The 22,984-nt window shown below is 40.4% G+C and overlaps 1 protein-coding gene across 1 annotated transcript in view; it reads left to right on the top strand.

Moving 5' to 3' along the window:
• Positions 1-4,583: 4,583 nt before the first annotated feature.
• LOC307028322 (uncharacterized protein) overlaps positions 4,584-22,984 on the top strand; it is a 32,525-nt gene continuing 14,124 nt past the window's right edge. The window contains exons 1-2 of the mRNA XM_079663249.1: positions 4,584-4,746; positions 9,791-9,866. Coding sequence (XP_079519375.1) covers positions 4,725-4,746; positions 9,791-9,866 — 98 coding nt within the window. The 5' untranslated portion in view covers positions 4,584-4,724. The remainder of the gene's footprint in view (positions 4,747-9,790; positions 9,867-22,984) is intronic.

Below are 22,984 nucleotides of genomic sequence, written 5' to 3'. Positions count from 1 at the left end.
TGTCTTTTATCTGGACCCTGAGTCTGTAATAAAGTTTTCATTCATTCATTCCTTCATTCATATAGGCAACGCAATCATGTGTAAGCATCACTAATGTTGCAGTTGGCCACTTGAGGCTCTGTACCTGTATACAGTACTCTCATGTCCTCAATATGTTTGTTACAAAAAAACGTCCCCAGATGTTTCCCCAGTACCTGTGGGGTTTCTTTGGGAGTTTTTCCGGTTCTAAGGACAGAGGGTGTTGTATTCTGTACAGATTGTAAAGTCCCCTGAGACAAATTGATACAAAATATATCAACATGTATAAGATGATTTACATTTGGTATGAATAATTTGATTGTGCAAAGTTACTTGTAACTAAAGCTTTCAAATAAATGTAGTACAGTATAAAACATGTGTAGCAGTATAAGATGCATTCAATGTACCTGATGTAGTGTTCCCAAGAAATGATGGTCTTTTTCTCCAGCTGGAAACATGGTGTAATAATCACACTAAGGGGTAAGAAAAAGAGAAAAGAAAATAAGACCATTTATTATCACAAAAATGAAAATCAATCATTTAAAAAGTGAATGTTGTTGCATATAAACAAACAGCTCCCACCATCTCAGTCAACCCCATAGAGGCAACTGTATCTGCAATAGCCTACACACATCCATTGAAGGCGTACAGCATTTGTTTACACATGTAGCAAAGTCATGAGTGCTAGTTTCTTGTTAGCATGTTAATGTATATCCTAGTTGGCATATTGAGCAATCCTTGCTCAAGATACTATCATCCTTGCTAGTTTACACAAAGATTATGCCAGCTAATATTAATCACAATATTAAAGGAAATATTGACAAACCCTTATCAGCCAGGTGCAAAACAAACTATAGGTTACTTACGTAACCCCAGTTCTCAGAGTAACACTCCGTTCAATGTCTCACTATGGGATGCGCCTCATCGCGGAGCAAACAGAAGCATCAATCTCATTACGCCAATCCTGATTGGCTGGTGATCTTGACGTCAGCGTCAGGGAATCCACCCACCCTATAAGTAGCTTGCGCCACGTCGCAGCGTCATTCAAAATAAGCACCTCTTCTCGCTTCACCTTAGCAAGGAGGGCCGTCTGAAGTGAAATCACCGGCCTTAATAATGTAGGCAGAGGGACTCCTTTTTACAGTCTTAAGAAAACGCATAAAAACGTGAGAAAAAAACGAATGTCGATCTGGACCAAACTATAGGTTTTAACGGGTTTTAACCGGTTTTAACCCTACACAAGAACATTTTATAACCCTTGTGTTATGTTCACATTTCGCACCCTTTGGTAATGTTCGGGTCAAATTGACCCGGGACATGTTTCAGGGTTTTAAAAAAACACAACTAAATTCCACATGCACATTTCCTTATATATATTGTCTTTAACTCATTCCCCAACAATATAAATGAAATATATGATTAGTTCTTGAAAATACTCTTTGCTCGATCAAATTTAACGATGGAAGTGTTTTTGCGATAGAAATGTAATTTATGTTAAAAAAAAAATACACTGTAAAAAAAATAGGTTTACATTTTGCTCATGCTTTTCTAGGAAAAATTAATTTTTCATTAATGTTTATTATTTTTAATCTGTCATATAATAATCAAAGCCCTGAAGGAAATAAAGCAATTTAGCAGTAATTGGAACACAAGAACCACACATCCAAAAGTATCTGGCTGTGAAATATAGAGAGAACGAAACATCCATATAAATTACATAGAACCGATATAAACACAAAGCAAATAAAAACAATTAACAGTCACTATTCATAAAATATAGTATATCCGAAAAATATATATTGATGAAGTGATGCTGTAGAACATTATGTGAGTCAATGGGGAAGTCCGTTTAGGAAACACATGATGTACAGAACTTCTTCGTGTGTATAGCACAGATGTACTTGATGCAGTTGCTGCATGTAGTCTGTGTCTTGGAGTCCTTTGAGGATCCACAGACCTCACAGCTGGCTCTGGGGGTCTTCCAGAAGCTGACTGTGGGGTCTTCCTGCGGCTGGCTGTGGGGGTCTTCCAGCAGCTGGCTATGAGTCAAGTTCATCTTCCAATTTGCTGTCAAATTCTGAGTTTACCTCCACATTATCCTCATCTTCAGAAATGTCTTCCTGTTCCACTTCACCGTGTTCTTCTAATGCATTCCACTCACTCTCATCCATTATTAGCTCCAAGGCTCTCTGAGCAGAATATCTTTTGGCCATTTTGTTGGTAGATAATTGTAGTGCTGCACTACACTGTTGCTACACTGAGGTTTTGTCTATGTTTAGTCCCTCCTCCGCTGTGCAGGTGTGAGGGGGGACAGTGCGAGAAAATGTAAAATGTTTATACATTTCTGGAAGATCTAAAATGTTTATAATGTTCTAGGATAGTTTTGTGTACACAGTAGAAAGGGTAAAGATCAAGGGAAAAAAGGATCAAACAGCTTCTCTATGCATACAATTGTGTGTGTGTGTGTGTGTGTGTGTGTGTGTGTGTGTGTGTGTGTGTGTGTGTTTGTGTGTGTATCTGTGTGTGTGTGTGTGTGTGTGTGTGTTTGTGTGTGTGTGTGTGTGTGTGTGTGTGTGTGTGTGTGTGTGTGTGTGTGTGTGTGTGTGTGTGTGTCTTTAGTTTCTGTGTTTCTGTGTGTTTTTCTCTGTCTGTCTGTCCTGGTATTGTATCCAGATTGACCTGAACCTCTTATGAAAGACATAAATGCGGGTGGGCATTTTTTCATAAGTGGAAAAAAATAAATACAATTCCACATGTCCTTCACAATAAATAAGCCCCGGCCATTAAGTTTCAGGTTGAACGAAAATATCCTTATATTTTTTTTTTGATTGAAAATGGAAATTGGGTCAATTTGACCCGAACACCACACAAGGGGTAGCCTACAGTTGGCTATTGAAGTAAGATATTCACAGAATATGTTAACTGCTGGGAAGACACATTTTGTGAAATTGTAGTTTTTTCAACTTCTCCATTTGTTTCATTGCTTCCTACGGAATTTAGACACAGCTAAAGAAAACATGGAAATGTTGTGTTCATGATCTTGTTCCTGGCATTACATATCTTATCAATATCACCACCCAAACATCCTCTGTAACCTGTGTCTTTGAAAACCAAAGTCTTTTTATAAACATTTCATGCTTTCATTATGCACTTATAACGTTAAACTATTTTGATTTTGATTTGACTGACTTGGTAACACATATAAAAGCATATTTAAAAACAATTGCTGAATCAAATTGATTACCAGCACTAAGATCCCTTATGTCTTTTTATTATATGATGAAACAGAAACAGTAGCTTGCCATGATATATTTTTCTGACACAGTGTTATTGCAACTCATAGATCAATGGCCCATGGGCTAATTTAGCTCCTTGTTACAAGACCGAGAGCACAGTTATCCAAGGGTTAACAGTTTAATAATGCAATTGCTCCTGGGTTAAGTGCAGTGTGAAAAGAGGTAATAATCATTTTAGAGTTGACCAAGATTGAAGTTTGGCTTACAGCCAGTCTTACTCTGTGCTGGTTGCTAAAGAAGCCAATTAAACCTATATGAAAGCCTCTCCTCAGGAGCCCAGATGAAATACCCTCAGGTATATTCTCTCAAAAGTGGAACAATGATTAGACAGCATGCACACTTTGCAATATGTTTAAAGTGATTCAGCTGCTGTGTTTTCAGGTGTGGTATTCATATTATCACACTATCAGTGATGGAAATAACCTTGCCATATTTTATTAAAATGATACTGCTGGAGATGTATGAAAAGCATGAATTAGTTTACATGTAGCTCATGGTTGAGGTTTAGCTGGGAGATTAAGTTTGTCTGAGTATTTTCAACTCAAAATTGCTTATTAGTTCATCAGATTTCCTGCAGGGAGCCAGCGATTGTTGTACTTGGCGATAATCCCTTTTCTTCCTGTTTTACATAATCACATAGGATGTGTGCTAATGTACTCAGTGTGTATGCCTTTATATCCAAAAATTCAAATCCAAATGGTCCTCTAAAAAGACTGCAAATCAATTTAGTCCTCCATTTCACTAAATGTGTGTTCACTTATATGAGTGTATTCTGAACACAGTGAAGGTTAAGTGCACAGCTTTGTCTTCAGGTTCCTTCTCTTTGTCATGTTTATTCAGACACACACACACACACGCACACACACACACACACACACACACACACACACACACACACACACACACACACACACACACACACACACACACACACACACACACACACACACACACACACACACACACACACACACACACACACACACACACACACACACACACACACACACACACACACACACACACACACACACACTCCGGCAGCTTCCTCTTGCCTCCTGCCTGGCTGGAATCTGTAAGCCCTGAGCTCCAGCCAAGCTCCTGTTGCTGAGGGGAAACCAGCTGCACACTCATCCAATCCTCCTGCCAGTTCTCCTGCTAATGGCACAGCCCGGTGCACCCCTGTCCACCCCTGCCATAGGAAACCATTTGGTACATCCCATTGGTTCTTCTTTAGCTGGTTTGTCACTGACTCAGTAGTATCACAGCAGTTAGCCAAACGGCAGCCAGAACACACACACAGACACACTGACTGACACAGCAAGAGTGAGGACGTAAAAAGGGAGAGTTGCAAAAGAGAAGCAGAGAAAGCCTGTCTTCTCGGTTTCCTGGTTGTTTTGTGTCCCTGATATGACCCTGTTCAGCCCGAGATGTGAGTATACGGGGGTTATCCCCATTTCTGTATTTGTGCAAGTGTTAGTGGATGTTTGCATGCAGTACTGTGTTTCTAAAAGACAACATATTCCTCTCTGCCTCTCATTCTTTGTCCTCCCCTCCCATCTTCATTTCCATCTGTTTATAAAATCAGCTGGTGTTTGCTAATCTGAATCCCAGGTTCCGTTTTTTTTACTTCTGCCTCAGAGCTTACTTCATTGGCTTTCTCTGTACCCACACATTGATCCAATCAGAGGGTTGTTTTGAAAAGAGTGTGTGGGATGTTTGATGTTGAGATGTAAACATTGTGATGCAATAAGAGGTGTTTTAGACAATTTGACCAAAACTGTGAAGGTACATGTGATCAAATCAACCTTTCTCTCTCATGGGCAAGGTCAGCAGTAGCTCTACAGGGCATAAGGCTCATGAAACAAAATGTCAGAAGTCATAATTTTGTTAAATGGTGGACTTTTAAGTGCTTTTTATTCAGCATTCAAAAATAGTGCATCTTCTTTTTTAGAGAACAATTCATAATTTGAGCTGCTACATTTGCTAAAAACGTCCACACTGGTTCCGAAACTGTACTGGTCTGTCGGGGAAGTGAAGTATTTAGATAATACAGGCTTAAAGACTCTTCAATACAAGTGCAACTCATAGGCAGTTTTTGTTGTTTGCCGTGATTTGAGAAACTGTATTCAGGGTCTCTGATCACATAATTCACGAGCTTTCATTCACCTCCTTTTTTGCGTGTAACATTTTCTTTCTGGCTTCCACCTCTGATCTCAACATGTGCATCAATTCACATCACACTACACTATGTTTTCCATAGGCCCTGGCATATTTATCTGTGGGTCTTCTATTGAAATTGATGTGATTACTCTGCATTTAGCCCTGAGAGCAGTAACTCTCATGGTTGCCACTTGGCTCTAAGTCTGACCTGAGGTCACTTGCAGTGCAGGAAATGGAAAGGATGACGGAGTGTGAAGCCTTTTAACAAGAAGCATGCATGCTTGGCTTTTACACCCTTGTATGACAAACTACCCTCTCTTCATATGAATGAATGGTTCAAGACTGTGGCCTGAATATTAAACTTTGAGGCAAGTGAGGGCTACAAGCTGTCCTATTGAAGTGAAAATTAGGGGTAAGGGGATATTGGGGCTTTATTTTTCAAATATCAGTCAGATGCTTTGGAGGATGTAAATAGAAAGTCTGCAGCATTCCATACAGATGATCTTATTCATTGACAACAGCCTTTCACATATTTGAACAATGGAACAAACTCAGGTGGAAATATATATGAAGTACTCTTTTTGTTGCTTTATTGCAAATAGTGTTTCATCTTGCCAGCTGTATTCTGAGCTAAGATATTCAAACGGATCAGGCAATATGTTTAATCGGTAACAGTTATAAAACTGGCAGAAATAAAGGAAGATATATCTGTTTAAAAAAAAAAATGCAAATCAGAAAAGAAACAAGCAACTTAATTTTTCCCCTCGGTATGAAATAGTTTTTTATATATGCTAATGCCAGTGAAATTAGTACTTATTTATGGTGGAATGTATGACATTAGTATGAGCAGCGTTACAAAAATATATTTTACCTAGATTGAGACGCCTCTGGAAACATTTGTGTCAGTCATCCACACTCGTGTGTTTGTGTTCTGCTCTGAAATCAGTTGTGTGATTTAAGAGATTAACTGAAAGAATCTTTAAAAATTAAGGATGCAGTTCAACCCATTGCATGGAAAATTGTAAAATTGGAAGGATGGCACTGATTAGAGAAGATAGAAAATTGAGCGATGTTTTTATCTGATGGTGTTATTATCCCATCTCCCACACATCAGTGACTTCAAAGTGTACAGATTAAAAGAGCATGCGGTAGTTTATGATCATCTTCCTATGAGAATCACCATTTTCTTTTTCTGTGTGTATGTGCAGGTTTCAGGTGAAATTAGGTTTCTTTTTCCTTAATGGCATAAGGAGGGACATTTTGAAAAAAAGAAATAATGTGTGTGTGTGCATAATTTGCAAAAAAAATGAGGCTGCTTGTCAAAAACAGTTTGTACAATAATTACCCCCATTAAAATGTTTGAGCAAAGTATTTGTATAAAAGTTTGCTCTTGAGATTTACTGTGGCATACATGACTCAGAGAAGAATAAATAACAGTAATAGTTCAAGGACACTTCAGTGGCAGGGCGGGTGCTGACTGACTGTGGTCTTCAAGGGTTGTCCAGCCTCCTGCTCCTCTGGAGATTCAGAACAATTTTGAAAAAAAGGAAAAAAACATTTTCAAGATGTTACTGTGTCATTTTGTTTCGAGGTAGTGTGGTCTCACTCTGCCTCGGTATGAAGTGACAGTCTGGCACTGAGCCGCACATCCGTTGAAGCGGAGGCTGAAGCTTTCATTGTGGCTGTTCGTGTGTGACCTTGATGTGTCCTCTGGTGCCCTTTGCTCCTATTTTATAAACATGCTGACTAGTATGCCAGACCTGTTTGATTTCTGTATGATCCTGTTCAGGACTCTCCTGGGCTTGTTCCTGATTCAGTTGACCTTTAGTCAGAATAAACACTTTCCATGCCATGTTATTCTGAAATGCCACCCATGATAATGATACTTTCAGCGTACAGGCATTGTTTGATATACAATGTATTCAAGAAAAGTGTCTTTAATGTATCCAAAAACAATCTTCCCAAAAGCTGGAATTTGTTCTCTAAATACTACGGTATGTAACATTTGTAAAATGCTGTTTAACAAAATTTGATTTGTTTGATTTTACTTTTTTGTTAATGTCAAATGTTTTCCTCCCCCACCATTTTTACCTATAAAAAATTCTAATAAGGTTAAAATGATAATGAAATAACGTTATAAGAATAATAAAGAAAAACACATATGAGAAACAAAAGAGCAGATATCTTTAACACTTTACTCGAACAACCTAAACTTTGTTTGTTAGTAGCAAAATAGAATCAATACACAAACCGCAGTAAAGTCATCATCGATGTGCTATTATTTCAATTAAAACATTTCATCTGTTTTTAAAATACGAGCAACAAATCATTTTCAATGTAAAGGCTGTAATTTGTAAATGTAACCCAAATATAGGCTTATATATGTTGTTCAGGTGAGTGCGTCGGTGCTGTGTGAGTCTTTGCTGGAGAGGCTGATTGTGGATTTTGTTTACCAAATACCAGCTTGATTACCTCCTGAGGTTTTGCTCCCGCAGAGCGAGACCACTGTGCTCAGCGGCTTCCTCCCCTCTTCCTGTGTAATGGCTTCTTCGTGCAGTCAATCATACAGTCCTCATGTTTCTCAGCAACACATTATAAAACTCATTTTTTGTTTCCGTCTGCCATACAATCATTTCAGCCCCAAACTGTGAAAATGAGGACCTGTCCAGTGTGTTTTTAAAGTTTTGTTTCTGTAACACATTCTTTTTCTTCAGTGTACAAGTTTTATCATCATAGTGGAGGAGGTATACTGTCACAGGAAATATTACAATGGTGCATGAAAAGCTTGGCTTATCTAGTGCAGTTGACCAGATATGATATCAGTGATTTTTACAGTAATAGTATGATAAGCCATATAGTACATTGAGGCATTTTATGGTCTGCATTGCAACTTTCTGAAATGGTTAAAATACAATTTTTACTTATTTTGATATGCCAGTATTACTGCCCATACATATCGACACTTTAATGTGTTTTTAGGCATATATCATGTCTTTAATTTGCATTTGTTTATATTCCTCAGATGTACATCACAGTAGTAGTGTTCTTGGTGTGCACCATAGAATATAAACGTGTGCATGTTTACACAGCTCAGGCATTGATGATTTAAAGTGTGAGCAGCAGGGCCAGCTCCTCACCAGCAGAGTTGGCTGCAGAGAAGTCATCCAGCAGGTCACTGTTTGACTAAAACTGTCAGAAAAGTATCTCTGCTGTGAGGGGTAAAGGCGCATACACGTGTCTAAATTTATTTTCACACATTCAAACCCATACTTAATTAATTGTAGCTTCCAGCCATTTGACAGTCACGCTGTGTGAGTGTATGTGCAGCTGGCCCAGTCACAGTCCATTCACCACCCATCTGTCCATGTCTGACCGGCCTCCTCGCCTCGCCTCCTTTTACTTTTTTTTTCACTTTTCCACTCACCTTTGGAATTTTCTACTGAGGCATGATCACCGTGAGCAGTGAGCTGTTGGCATATCCTGTAATCAACACGGCTTGTGGTCAGTGGCACTGGCCTTCTAATTATTCCCAGGGTAAAAACAAAGACATACGGGGAGGCAGATCTAAGTGCCTGTGATCATCGCCTCTAGATTAGCCTGCCAGAAAAGCTGAAGGCGTCTGTAAATACCTCTTTTAACTAAATATTAAAACGTTTGTTTTTATATTGCCATTCTCTAACCTTAATAGTCTTAAAAACATATTTCAATCATTTGGCTACCATCTTTTAGTGTGCAATGTTTGATGTTTTGATATATTTTCATTGTGTTGTTGGTCATTGTATTATTGTAATGTTGTGGTTTTGTTAAGCACCTTTGCACATAAGGCTCTATATACATAAATAAATACAGTTTAACAGAATTTCCGCATTTAGACAGAGATTTTTGCAGGAGAGACCTACGCAGACAAAGAGATATGGGGTTTGACGTTTTAGACAAACTAAAGCTGCACCAGGGTTCTGATGTAGACTTGCAGATGAGGGACAATAATTGAGGTGAACAGCTGGCTCGGAGTGGCAGGAGCTATTAACAATGAGTGATGGATGATAGATGTATGTGAAAAACAGCCACTATCGTTCTTAGCCCTTTAGTCATTATGATCTCAAAGGTTGACAGCAAACACAACCGTTTAGGTTAATTTTGTTCAAATAAAGAGAAAACTCGGGTGTTGGATATACATGAGCAGACAATGTGAAGGGTTTATAGGTTAGTTAGTCATCTGAATTTAATTCTCTATGTGTTGTACCCCTGCTATATCGTGTTTTGATGCTCTTTGCTGTATCAGTACAAAGTTAATTGCTTTCTCTTCCATGCAGACATAAGCATGAGTGGAGAGTTGAAGTCCAGCCGCTCCAGGGCAGCCAGTAAGAGAGCCAGCAACACCACTTATGGGTGAGTAACACACACAAAAACACGCACCCCTGCCACCACACACTCTGAGGTAATCATGCACTCTATTATTTGCTGCAGCCCTTTATCTGTAACTCAAGGACTGCACCTCAGCGTGGCGATCAATGTAGCATTATTCGTTATTAGCTTCATACCAGCTGTGTATGTAAGCATCTATTGATTTTAGCCAGAGGTGCTGTCTCCATCCGTCAATGTTTTAATCTCTCAGTTGATGTAGTGCACACATATGACTAGAGCTGATTACTGTTTATTGCTGGCAATTCAATACAGCGCCGGCGAGCTACACTTGCATTAACTGTGTGCTTAGATAGCTGGTGAAGGGAATGGAGGGCAGTGGGAGAGGCGACAGTGTGTGGGCTTGTGTAAATTCAATTATGCCTTCATTACTCTTAACTCCAAATCTCTCCTTGAACCACATCTCTTCTCTGGCTGCAGATTTGTGTGCTTGAGGTCTTCTAATGAGCATAAACTATAGAGAGTATTCAGGGTTTTTTCTTTCCATTTCCTCTGAAAGTCCACAAATTGTCGACCATAAAGCAAGAGACCTGGAAACGATAAGCAAGGTCCTTAAAAAACGAGAAGGAAGACACCAACATTTGAATTTTACATTTAGTTTGAATTTGAATAGCTTTACCAAAAGAGGCACAAAAGCCGATTTGCTGACAATGTACATTAGATATGGAGAGGAGAGATACTATCATTAAAGCAACTGGGGTAAGCATAATAAATAATATTAAAATGCTGTGCGTGACCGGGCACCAGAATACAAAATAGGTTAGCAGTGCAAACAAAAATAGGAATTTAATATTAATTAACAGATGTGATAATATTGATGCCAAATTAACAATCACTTTATTATTCTGTATAGCACACACTCCTTAAAATTGAAAGTTGGAAAGTCTAAGCTCCAACCCCCAGAATTCATTCTATTAGTCAAGAAAACTCTCCAGGTGAATTTTTTTCTTCAATCTGACAACATTTACCCCTCCCTCATCAACCTTGAAGTTTAGCCTCAGTTGCAGCACCGTGGCTGCTGGTGAGGCAGCCCAGGTCGATGAGGGAGGGGTACAAAAATTCACCTGGAGAGTTTTCTTGACTAATAGAATGAATTCTGGGGGTTGGAGCTTAGACTTTCCGACTTTCAATTTTAAGGACCACCCTACGTGAGGCTAAACTTTAAGGTTAATGAGGGAAGGGTAAATGTTGTTGGAATTTGAATAGAATTCACCAGGAGATTTTTCTTGACTAGTACAACGAATTCCGGTGGTTGGAGCTTAAAATAAATGAATTTAAAAAATGTACCTCTCACGAAGGACCACCCTAACACACACATGTCCACCTCCACTGTAAATACTGATATTAATTCATTCCCGGAAGCTCCCTGCCCCTGTGCTTGTCTCATTATAGCATAAGGTATACAAGTGTATATATATTGCAATGTAGGGCATTAGATATTATGTCCCCAACACAGTTAATCCAGCTCTCTGTCTGTGCTCCCTCCGACCGTCTCTGCCTAGACCTTAAACCTCCAAACATTATTTGCCCATTTCACCATGTAATTATTCAGCATGCGGCCATGCATTAATGAGGTTAGTCATACAACAAGCACACGCAATGACTAACCGCAAATGGGGCACACCTGAGGTAGCAGCCTGATATAGCCTGAGATTACATGGAACTGAATTTGACTCCCAGTGGTCGTTTTAGGTCTATGGACACATCCAGTTGATTTAACGTGAGAACCTGTCCAGTCTCGACACAGAACAAGACTGTGAGTGTGCGGCCATTTTAGCAGCTCTGTGAAGCTGTATATTACATCCTGGTGCATTTAGCTAAATGCTAATGCATCATGCTCATAATGAAACTGCTTACATGCTGATGTTAACAGGTATAATGTAGACCAACGATCACCATCTTAGTCTCACATGATACATGCATGCACATCTTTGCTAAACACATTTTAACCTCATTATAGAAATAGATGAAATATCAGAAGGGTCACAAAATGTTTTACCTATTAACCTGAGGGCAACATCATTTTGTGTAGACACATGAATGGCCAACATTTCAATAGAAAAACACGAATAAAAAGAAAAACACAAACAACTTTATAGAGGCGCGACAGGAAAAAAAAAAGTTAGTTTGATTTATCACCTGGGCACCATGAATGTTTGTACACAATTGAATTGCAATCGATTACATATTCGTCTGTACTAAAGCGGCCGACAGTTCGACTTCCTACGCTGCTAACATGACTAAAGCCATTAATTTACACATGTTGTGAAACTGCAAACATAAAAAGTGATCCAAATGCTTTCGCTTTAATTTATATTAGAAGGCAGAGTCAAAAAGTGTTAATCCTTCACCCTGAACAGCATTGCATAGATTTCCAGTCAAGGGAAGAGATAAATAAATGACCAAACAAGCTAATCTACATAATCATTTCACAGTGGATAATACTGCTATAGCCACAAATCTAAATCATGGCAACACAGCCACCAAAACTCTTTGTGGCCAGAATCCAATATTCCTGCTCTGTGCTGCTGGCATCAGTGTGCCCTTCCCCTCCCACTGTTCTCACAGTTGGCCAACGAACACTACTGCCTATGGCCTAGATTACTTCTTGAACAAGCTTTTCAATTCATGACTAAAAGACTAAAGCAATGTAATCTTCTCATGAAACACCATATGGGTTGAATGTTGCTAAAGGAATGTAATATTGTTAGAAATGTTGATTTATTTAGCTAAAAAAATAACCACCACTGTGATGCCACCGATCGGTTTGTGGACTACCATTTTGAAGCCTTAAGTTTGGCATTTGGGCTGTAGCCATTTTGGAAGTACTAACAAATGGTTAGAGATGAGTACACCTGTAACGCTGAACAAAACATAAAGCGACCAATCGTTGCTATAAACTTTGATAACCCTTAAAGCACGCTGTGGTTGAAGTACAGAGGTAGCGACCTGTCAATCACAAGGAAGCAGAGTATGCTGCTTTATCGTACATTTTACTCTAAATTGGCCCTTCATTTACTAAATGAACCTCATGCCTAATTTAAGAAAACTTGAGACAAGTGATTTTGAATATATTCATTAAGAAGTAGAGTCATTTTCTCATTGACGTTTATACAATCAGACTTCTTTTTCCATCCAGTATAGGTCTCTCTGGCTGGCCGTTACAACACATCCATGTTTATGGCACTTCTGCATTGGCTTCACTTTTCAGACCCAGATGTTGAAGTTTGGTCCTCCCCCCTCAGGCCATTTGCTCCAGAGCAACCCTGAAATGATAAGGGTTATCATCATTAATCGTCCGTGCTTTCTGTCTTTCACAGCAGGTCGCCTCTAGCTTGAGTCCCAGCTGTTTAAGAAGGAATAGGGTTGAGAGAATGGCGAACGTTTCACAACCCAGATGCCGCTGCTGCGTGTGTGCTCCAGTGCACTATTACAAAAGCTCACTGTACTGTGTGGCCTGTATAAGGAGGCTCAGGTGCCAGAGGAAGGGCCTCAGAAGTGTCTGTGTGTTTGTGTGCAATTGAACTCTGATTTGGTAAACCAGGTCAAAGGTCTGCTGTGGTTAAGCAATTAAAAGAAACAGAGCAATATCACATTGAAGATCCTGATGTTTCTCCAGCTCTGTTCCTTAGCTTGTGGCTCTGTGGTCACAGCATTCTCTGTAGAAATGTATATCCCGTCCTCAACCCAGCACAGTGCTCATTTCATAATCTGCTCCATTTTGAAATGTTTTATCACAGTGAAGAGGGGACTGGCCTTTACTAGTGGGAGAGCGTACTGAACATCTGGTCTCTGGTATTTCTGTCTGCTTTCTCAATGCCCTCACTCATTTAATATTCTCATCTATTTTAATTATCAGAAGGGCTGGTCATAGAGGAGTTTGAGTTATGATGGAAACGATGTAGCAGGCCCATCTGTCATAAAGGGGGCAGCGGAGGGTTCAAAGTCTGCAGCTGGCAGGACTCGGAGCAGTGATGATGATGTCCTATCTGTTCTGCTACACAGCGTGGGGCAACCTAAAGAGTTATGTGATGGCAGATATTACAAAGATGGGTGAGAGGGTGACAGGAATAACAAAAGTTGGCTAGGGCAACTACAAATATAATTCTCGTTTGTTACAACTGGGTTGTCATTGTTGTGATTTGGGTCATCATTTGTATTGGTTTATGATAACATTGAACTAATTGCAGTGTTTGTTTCTTATCAGACTTGTGTGCTCTACTAAGTTCTAACTTCAATGAATGAATTGTCACTATAACTGATAGAAATAATAACAAAAGTTATAGGTTAATACAGAGTTTTCTTAGATGCAGTTATAGCAGTATTAGGGAACGATCTAAAAAGCTTTTTCACAAGTATGATTTTAGTCGTTGCCCTCCATCTAATTTGTTCCCCTTGCAACACTTGTCACTGATTTTGTCAGATTGTATTCTGTATGTGCATCTAGCCTGAGGCTCTGCTGGCTGACATCTGTAAAAAAAAAAACACAACGAGTGAAAGAGCAAATAGGCAATCTGCAGTCAAGAAAGCGATGTCAAAGTTATTTTACGACGCCCTTTTTTTTTGCTGTACATATTTCTGTGACATCACTCTGACACAGGTGACTACCAGCTGTTATCACACCCACCCACAGCTACTGTACATCTGTATGCATTACATCTTTACCATCTCTTTAAATCCTTACAGTTATAAACATTGTTTAGGAAAAAGAGAATGCACAGGGCTTTAGTCATTCAACTAACATATTGTTAATGGGAAAATACAGCATGTTGTTGCTTCTAAAAACATCTAAAATAGATCTGACATAGTGCTATATCTACCCCCACCCTTACCAATTTCCCATTGTGGGTGTCAGGTTATGAAGATGAACTGTGGACAGGTTTGTGTGACTCAGTTCAGGTACAATAACCATCCGTTGGGATACCACATTTATTACTTTACAGGACAAAGGGGTAGCTGTCCCTTGTTTACTGGCTTGGCTAGAAATCATTGCCGCATTTACTTGATATTTGCTTTTGATATATTCAAAACATCAAGTAATCGGGAAAACAAGGAAAAATACATATAGATAATCAATGGCCTACTGCAGCATAACTTGTTAATTTGTTTTATATTGAAAAACTCTCCGGTTTACAGTGATGAATTTCGCACCATTTAGTTTCTCCTCCCAAATAGCAAGACCATTCTGCTTGTGTCTGCACATCTGTGAAATTAAGTTAAATGAAGTGTGGAGAGAGTTCTAGGTCTGTCTTGTCAGTATTTTTATTGGGAAATGCAATGTTGTTCTGGCCATGTCAAAAACTATGCATCAAATCAGGTCTTCTTATTGATTGTAGAACAAGCATGAAAGCTCTTACTTGACACATGTTTAAAGTGGACCTATCGTGCTATATTTGAATAATATAGCATAGGACCATAGCTATATAAGGCATATTTATACTTTTTATTTTTCAAAATACCAAACAGATCATGCATTTTAGCCATTCCTCATTTCACTCAATTTAACACTGTCTTTTCATGGGCTGATTCTGTGAGAACAGCACCATCTACAGGCCTGGCATATGTACTACAGCGTCTCCAGCGCTTTCGAACGGCAATGTCCGTGGCTGTCTCCTCCTGATTGGTGGAGTTGGCCCAATAGCCGTAGCGCCACTTCTGTGACATCATAGAAGTGTTCAAATCTGGATCAGTCTGTATCAGATCCGTTGCAGCCCCTTTTTAAGAGATTTGGGTATGGAGGAAAATAGAGAGGGGTGTGTTTTCTGACACTTGGTGAGTTCCCTGGAACACCGGGGGACACATATTCATGTATAAAAGATGTACAAAAGTGCATTTTGCATGATAGGTCACCTTTAAGTCCCTGGCTTAATCCCATCAATACAGCAAAAATTTGTGTTGTATTACATAAATCTATAAATGAACCCCGTACACACCTTTTTCCAAAATTTCCAAAACCGACAATGCCTTCAGTGCATCCATTTATACGGCGTCTAACCAGATGTGTGGAGGTGGGAAAGTAGGCATGATTTAAACTAGTCTCTTAGCTTTATTTTTTTCATTCTTAGAACTACTTCTGCCTCTTTTATTTGTAAAACCAAGCCTTTTAGGAGAGTCTTTTCGTCAGTTTGTACCATTATCACTTGTACAATTATTTGCATCTCACCCTGCCTTCTAGTGTAGCCATTTAGAACAGCTATAAACACTTGCGTTTCAATGTGTTGGGATCGCTTGGAGCATACCCAACCCAGCATCCTCACACACTGAGTGAGCAAGTGGGTGACGACCATTTGCAAGAAAGTGTATAGCTATGACGAGCCTTTCTAAAAAACAACAATCCAGTAACCATTTATTAAAGCTCTCTGTACCTTTCCCTTCCACTTTATCGGTGGTGTCACTGCCATTTAAATGTTTCGATCTGGTTTCTCCCTCTACTCTTTGTTGGCGTTTTTCTCTGCCCGGATGCACAGACAATGTGTTGTCTGCAGTCCACTCCTCCTGTGAGAGGGTTACTCTGGGTAAAGGTCAGTGCAGTCAGAGGTGAATGTACTGCCGGAGAAAAGGTCACTGTGCAGAGACGGGAGGAGAGTGCTGGTTTCAGGGCTACTGCCACAGCTTTTGAGACGGCTTTATCATGAATAAAGGACATGGGTGGATAGAGAGAGAGAAGGGATAAAGGAAGGAGGGAGAAACTGATATGGAGTCTGTAGACATGATGCTCTCTGGAGAAAGGTTATGAGTCAGTGGTGCTGACACCAATAGCTCAGGGCACGATGGAAAGATGGCCAGGACTGCATAACTGAGGAAAATATTTTTACATTTCAGTGTGTGTGTTTGTGGGTGGGTGTGTATATGATGGTTCATGTCCATGTGTTCTGTGGAAATGTCCATTACCAAGTTAGATGAGTTATCTCTCCATTCCTGCTGGCTTATCACTCGTTTGGTCCCTCTGCTAATGAAGTCATCTCTATCCCTACTGCCTACTCTACACTGGGAGGAAAAAAAGCAAGGGAAGCAGGTGGGAGATGGAGAATAGGAGGCATGAATAAGGATTGATGCAAAAATACACGCAGGGTGTAATATAGTACAACAACATTATGTTTGAAACAACTGAAATAGAGAGGAGTGGATAAGAGAGAGAAAAGCTGAGAGAGAAAGAAATAACAACAGTTGCGGAGAGTGAGGGGTGAAGAAAGCAAAGAAGGGAAAGCAAGTGAGCACTGCACTGCGTGTCATTGGCCCCCTGGCGTGAACAATCCATCTCAAATTGATCTTCCAGCTCGGCCCAGCAGGGCATTCTGAATCAATCTCAAATTGATCTCAGTGCCAGAGGTCGGGAAAACTAGCAGTGGAGCTTATCAGAAATATAGTGGTGCTGGGAGGATCTGACAGGGAAACTTATCACACTGCACAACAGGAAATGGGCTCTGAGCCCCCGGGGCAGTGAGAGGACGAGCCTGCTCCCTGTGTACACACACAGACACACACACACACACACACACACGCACATGCACACGCACACACACACACACACACACACACACACACACACACACACATACACACAGATTCAATGTCTCTGCTTGTTCCCAACACAACCATACACTGACACATGCTCCACAGTGTTCAGCACAGTACTGAGAGGGTATACTGTGCAAAGACACACACACACACACACACACACACACACACACACACACACACACACACACACACACACACACACACACACACACACACACACACACACACACACACACACACACACACACACACACACACACACACACACACACACACACACACACACACACACACACCACCCAGGCATCACTATATACATACCTAGAGGCTATGTTGAAAAATAGAAAGTTTGTGAGAGCGCAATATGTCAATATATTTTAAGTTAGACAGGGGAGATTTGAGGCCTGGAGCCCTTAATGGCTTATAACACATTTAATGTGTCCTTAGCAAGGCTGTGTGAAAGGCCAGAGGAAGGACGATCAATACTGGCTTGCATTTAGACGTTCAGTCAGCTTAAGGGAACAACCTGCCTCTCCAGGGTTCAGTGAAAAATAAAGCCATATAAACAATTGTCCATATGTGACTTTCACCTTTTTGTTTTTCTGAAAACACTTTCAAAGAATGTAGTCTAGGGGTGAAGGAACCTCATCCACGGCCACAGCTTTCTAAGCAAACTGCATACTCAGAATTAGGAGCTGAGCTTATGATATTTGGTGACTTTTGGAGACGGCAGTGCAATGTAATTACTGTCTAGTGGTCAGTGATCCCATTTATGTCTCTTAAGGAACTGTAAAGTGTATTTTTCTCGCTGCTCTGGTCACCAGATTGAAACTGTAAAGAGCACTGCAAGTGAGCAAAACATACGGAAAACTAGCTCAAAATTGGGTAGGGGGGCAATACAGACAATGTGTTACTTTGGTGTACATCAACACTTATACAATCTACTTTCCAAAAAAATATCATGCCTCTAATTTCTTGTCCTTGTTGACATAACCACTGGGACGTTGATTTATTTCGTTTTATTCCGGGTAGAGGTCATGTGATAGGGCCTTGGTGAATAAGTGAAGGATATGTTGTTACTGATAAGACCCGATCAGGAAGCAAACGTGGGTATCTTTGTCTTTAAAAGTTCACATTTCTGCCCTTCCAGACTAAACACCTCTACCTGCATTCCGAACTAAAACAGTTATAGCAACATTTTCAAAAGTCTTCATTTTCGGGCTTCAAAACGCCAGAATAGTGTCGACGCCAGGAGTAAACACAGCAAAAGTCATGCTTTCTGAATTGAAAACGTATTGGTGTTGATTCAGCCTGAGGGAGTGCAGTGTAAATGAATGAGTGAGGAGGGGAGGGGTGTCTTTGAGCCTGTCAGCAATGGGGAGGCAGCAGGAGAACCTTTTCTGTGGCCTGGACTGGAAAAGCTCTCTGTCAGCAGAGAGGGGTAATGGGGGTTAGCATGGTGAATAGAGGGAGTAAAAATGACTGTGAGTACAAAAAAATATGAGTGTGTCAGTACAAGTGGTTGCGTGTCCCAAGTGGTACTACAGAATATTGGAGACCCCAGTGAACCTCGGGATGCATACATGCACTCACAATACCAAATAATAAAAGTCCCTCTCTAGAAACCTGCAGCATTTAGTGATTTGAATAGTTTCTTCCAAAAGTCCCATGGGAAGGGTAAAAAATAAGCAACTCTGCAGAATCAGCTGCCACGATACGAAGACAGATGCTGATTTAAAGACAGTTGATGTACCGGACACCCTGTTGTGACTTGGAAGCATCTGACGTTAATGAATGCTTCAGCAAAAATAAGCCAGACCTTATTTTGACCTTTGGCCTCCATGAGGGACACACACATGCAGAAACACACACTCACACAGACCTCAAAGTCACCTCCCTGCAGCTTCACTGTGCAGTCTTACCTGTGATGCCTACTGATGAATGCCCTTCATATAACACATACACTGCGTGCTGTATTATTACACAGACCTCCCTCTGTTGACTTCATTCATAGTCATTTCTTTACAGGAGACATTTTGACTCGTCGCAGCAGGAAATGTCTTTTGTATGTAAGGTATACACATCATCACTTTTCACTATTTGGAAGGTGTGTCCTAATTATACCCTTCTTAAGAACAACCTTGAAAATAGTTTATTTGATCATTTTTTTGTGTACAAACACAATTTGTTAGGATTGTTCACTTGTCTATCTCCTTCAACAAATCCTGGTCTCCCTCTGCCTCTTTCAATCTCCAAAAATCTTCCAAAATTGAGGCATATGGTTGTTGACATAGCTAATGTTATCTGAGGTTAAAGTTTTGTCCAGTGAGGATCACTGACTGCAATCTGAGGTGTACTCGGTAAATGTCGGTCCTGTCGATCACAGTTAAAACCACAGACAGCTCTTCTGAGATCTTTCTGAATGGCAGCTGAATATTTGAAATCCCCCTTCTGTTCAGATCCACATGCACACTATCAGAGTTTTGGTATTTTCGTGATAGTTTCCTTACTTTTTTACTTTACTTTTAGTAGCGAGTTAATTTTAGCTCAGTGTAACCATGCTGCTTTGCCCTTCATGCAGTTGAGCTGAAGTGACTTTTAGCTTTTTAATTCTTCAGTAATTCCAGGACAACAGCATAGTTCAGCACACGGAAACGATGCAGGGGCTTGACAGAGTTGAAAAGGCTGAAAGGATTAATTACTCTAGGCAGCCCTGGGTAACCTTTTTAACTTCTCGCTCTAAGTCGGTTATGACGGGGATATTCGCCGCTTTCAGAGAAAGTGTCTTGATAACTATGTTCCTCAAGCTCTTCACGGGTAATGGGTGGAGGGGAGGGGTCTCTCTGAGTGCCCTGGATGTCACCTGTCACCTTACTGCTGTGTAATGCTGCTAATTAGCACTTAATAACCTGAACTCTGAAATTTCCAATTACTGCTCCCTGCGAGACCCGGAGCTTTTTGATAAATGGCATGGAGCTAAAGCATTTGGCCCTCCTGGAGAGAAGCCACACAGTCAAATACGAACAATCACACACACCGCATCACTAACGGACAAATGACATATTAACCAGCTCTCTTTTACACATACCTCTCACTCCCTCATGAGCCCCAACAACAAGCTTTATTTCAAAAGTGCTTAGTAAGAAATAAATAAATAGTTAGCTAGCAACTTTGCACATTTTGTTGCGTGTTGAGTTGTGTGCAGATGGTCTCAAGTCACGCAGAAGAATTGGACTTATCCCACTCCAAACACTCTGCCTCCAGGAGGATTAGGCCACATTGTTGATGCTACTGAGAGGTACAAATCCCTGCAGCACGTACGCATCCAGTTTAACACACACTTACACATGCACATATTTATGCATAGCAGACATACCTACACCCACATAATGTACGCACACACTCGTACCCGAAATGACTGCAGCACACACACAGAAGTAGATTATACTTTATGTCTTCCAGTGATTTTAAAGCCAGAGTTTTTGGTTTCTGTGATCTTATTTTTAGACTTGCTTTGTATTTCTTTATCAAACAGAGGCCAGGTGTAGCTCCTGATCCGAATGGGTATATTTATTTTAACTGTGACAATAAAACATGTACAGTGTCTATCATTTATCCATATCCTGTCCTGCAAGAGTACTCCGTGAGCAATTAATATAAAAGCTTTTGGGGCTTTTAATCACAGCAAAGACGCAAACGATTGCCTGATTTGAAAGGCAGCTTATATTAATCTTTTGTTTAGACAGTCGAGGGTCATCCTCTCCTCTCCTCTTCTCTCATCTTATCTCCTCTATTCTTTACTGTTTTTGCAACATCCCTTTGTTTCCTTTGGCCTCACTGTTTCTCTTACGTATTTGTTGTTGAAACCGTTCTGTTCAGTCTTTGGAACCTATTCAGTTGCTTTTGGATCAAAGCCGTGCTGCAAATGGTGACATTAAGATTGAATGATTACAGACTGTGATGACACTGTCTCCTATCCCTTGTGAGAAAACATTTAAAAACACTGTCTCGGATGACATCGTTTTGTCAAATAGCCAGTTTTCCATGATTGTTTGCTGGTAATGATGCAAGTACACAGGCTGATTTATCATTTCTAGGCTCATTATTTCCAACTCTAACATTCTTTGGCTAATCAAACAGTAACTAAACCACGTTACATCCGCCTCGTCTCTACCACGGCCAATCCTACTGCCTCAGTCAGGAATGTCCACACCCCGACAGCTGTGGGAGAATCTGACTCATTCCTCTCTCCGTCCCAATCCTGCTTGTCTCTTTAACAAAAGCTCCACTCCACCCTTTCTCACCCTCCCTGTCCTCTCCACTTTATCCACTCTTGTTTGAGAGCTTTGGCAAGGTGGCTCTGCCTCCTCCTGCCATTTAAGTGTTAGTTTACCACTGATGAGTGCACTTGTAATGGGACAAGAGGGATGCATTCTGATCGACGAATTGACCAAAGAAAGAGAAAAAAGCGTTCTCTTAAGGGACCCTCGGTATTGAGTCTCCTGGTCTCTGATGCATGTCTTTTGTCTGATATGTGCCTGCTATGGTTTGGCTCAAGTCCTGGCTCCTGTCCAGTGCCGTATTGATGCAGCAGCACTCCCCAGCTCCTCTCTTTGAATGCACTGCTCTTCCGCTCCTTTTTCTGACGATGTGGCTGCAATCAAACCCAAATGGCTGTCAGCCATTCAGAGCTACTTAAACCAAAGTGAGGAAGGATGAGTGCAATCTGACCTTTATCCATGTAGCTCTATTTCTCCGACTGAATAAATAGCTCTCTGGCTATAATTCCCCCTCGATGTATGTAGGATATAAGTTTATGAGCTCCTGAGGTTGCCATTACTCTCCTCTGGTGCTCCGGCCTGTAGCTGTGGATCACTGCCCTGCAGCACATTCACTACATCTGAATGATGCAGACCAGTGGGCCAAGCTGTAATGGATGTCGAGAAGCAGATTACATGGTAATGTGTTATTGATCGACTACTGTCCGGCACACATCATTGATTAAGTCAGCAGAGTGTGTGATCGCTGCATGTTTAAGTAGGATCTCAGAAAATAATAAAGATGCTGTTTGTCAAATGCTAATACAACCTCCGGACTAATTATAAAAGCTGCCATGTGTGTAGGGGTCATTATCAGGAATCCATACTTATGATCTTGGTAATTTTATACTGAGATATATACTATTGATCAAAGAACCAGATGGAAATGTCAAATATTGGGAAAACAAAGGCACTTCATTAAAAAAGGTTGTGTACCCTATATTACTATTAAGCAGTCTTGCTTATTGATTTGCAATATTGCCTCAATGTCACCAGAGATTTTAAAGGGATGGTGAGCAGTGCCTCGGTGTAAACAGAGAGCTCTCTGACTTGCAGGTAACACACATGTCTTTCGACCAAAAAACGTTAGTATATATAGCTGTAGCATAATATAATTTAGATGAATCAATAAGAAATATATCTTTTTGGTCTTGTTATTATCCGTGTGGCTATTCTTATACATGTGTATGTCTAATGCAGGTGAAGTATTACATTTTACAAAAAAACAAGAACAAGTCAGTGAGT

Source organism: Notothenia rossii (genome assembly GCF_949606895.1).
Source record: "Notothenia rossii genome assembly, chromosome: 2".
Taxonomy (NCBI): Eukaryota; Metazoa; Chordata; class Actinopteri; order Perciformes; family Nototheniidae; genus Notothenia; species Notothenia rossii.
The sequence above is the reverse complement of the archived record's forward strand: the minus strand, read 5'-3'. Positions and strand labels throughout refer to the sequence as shown.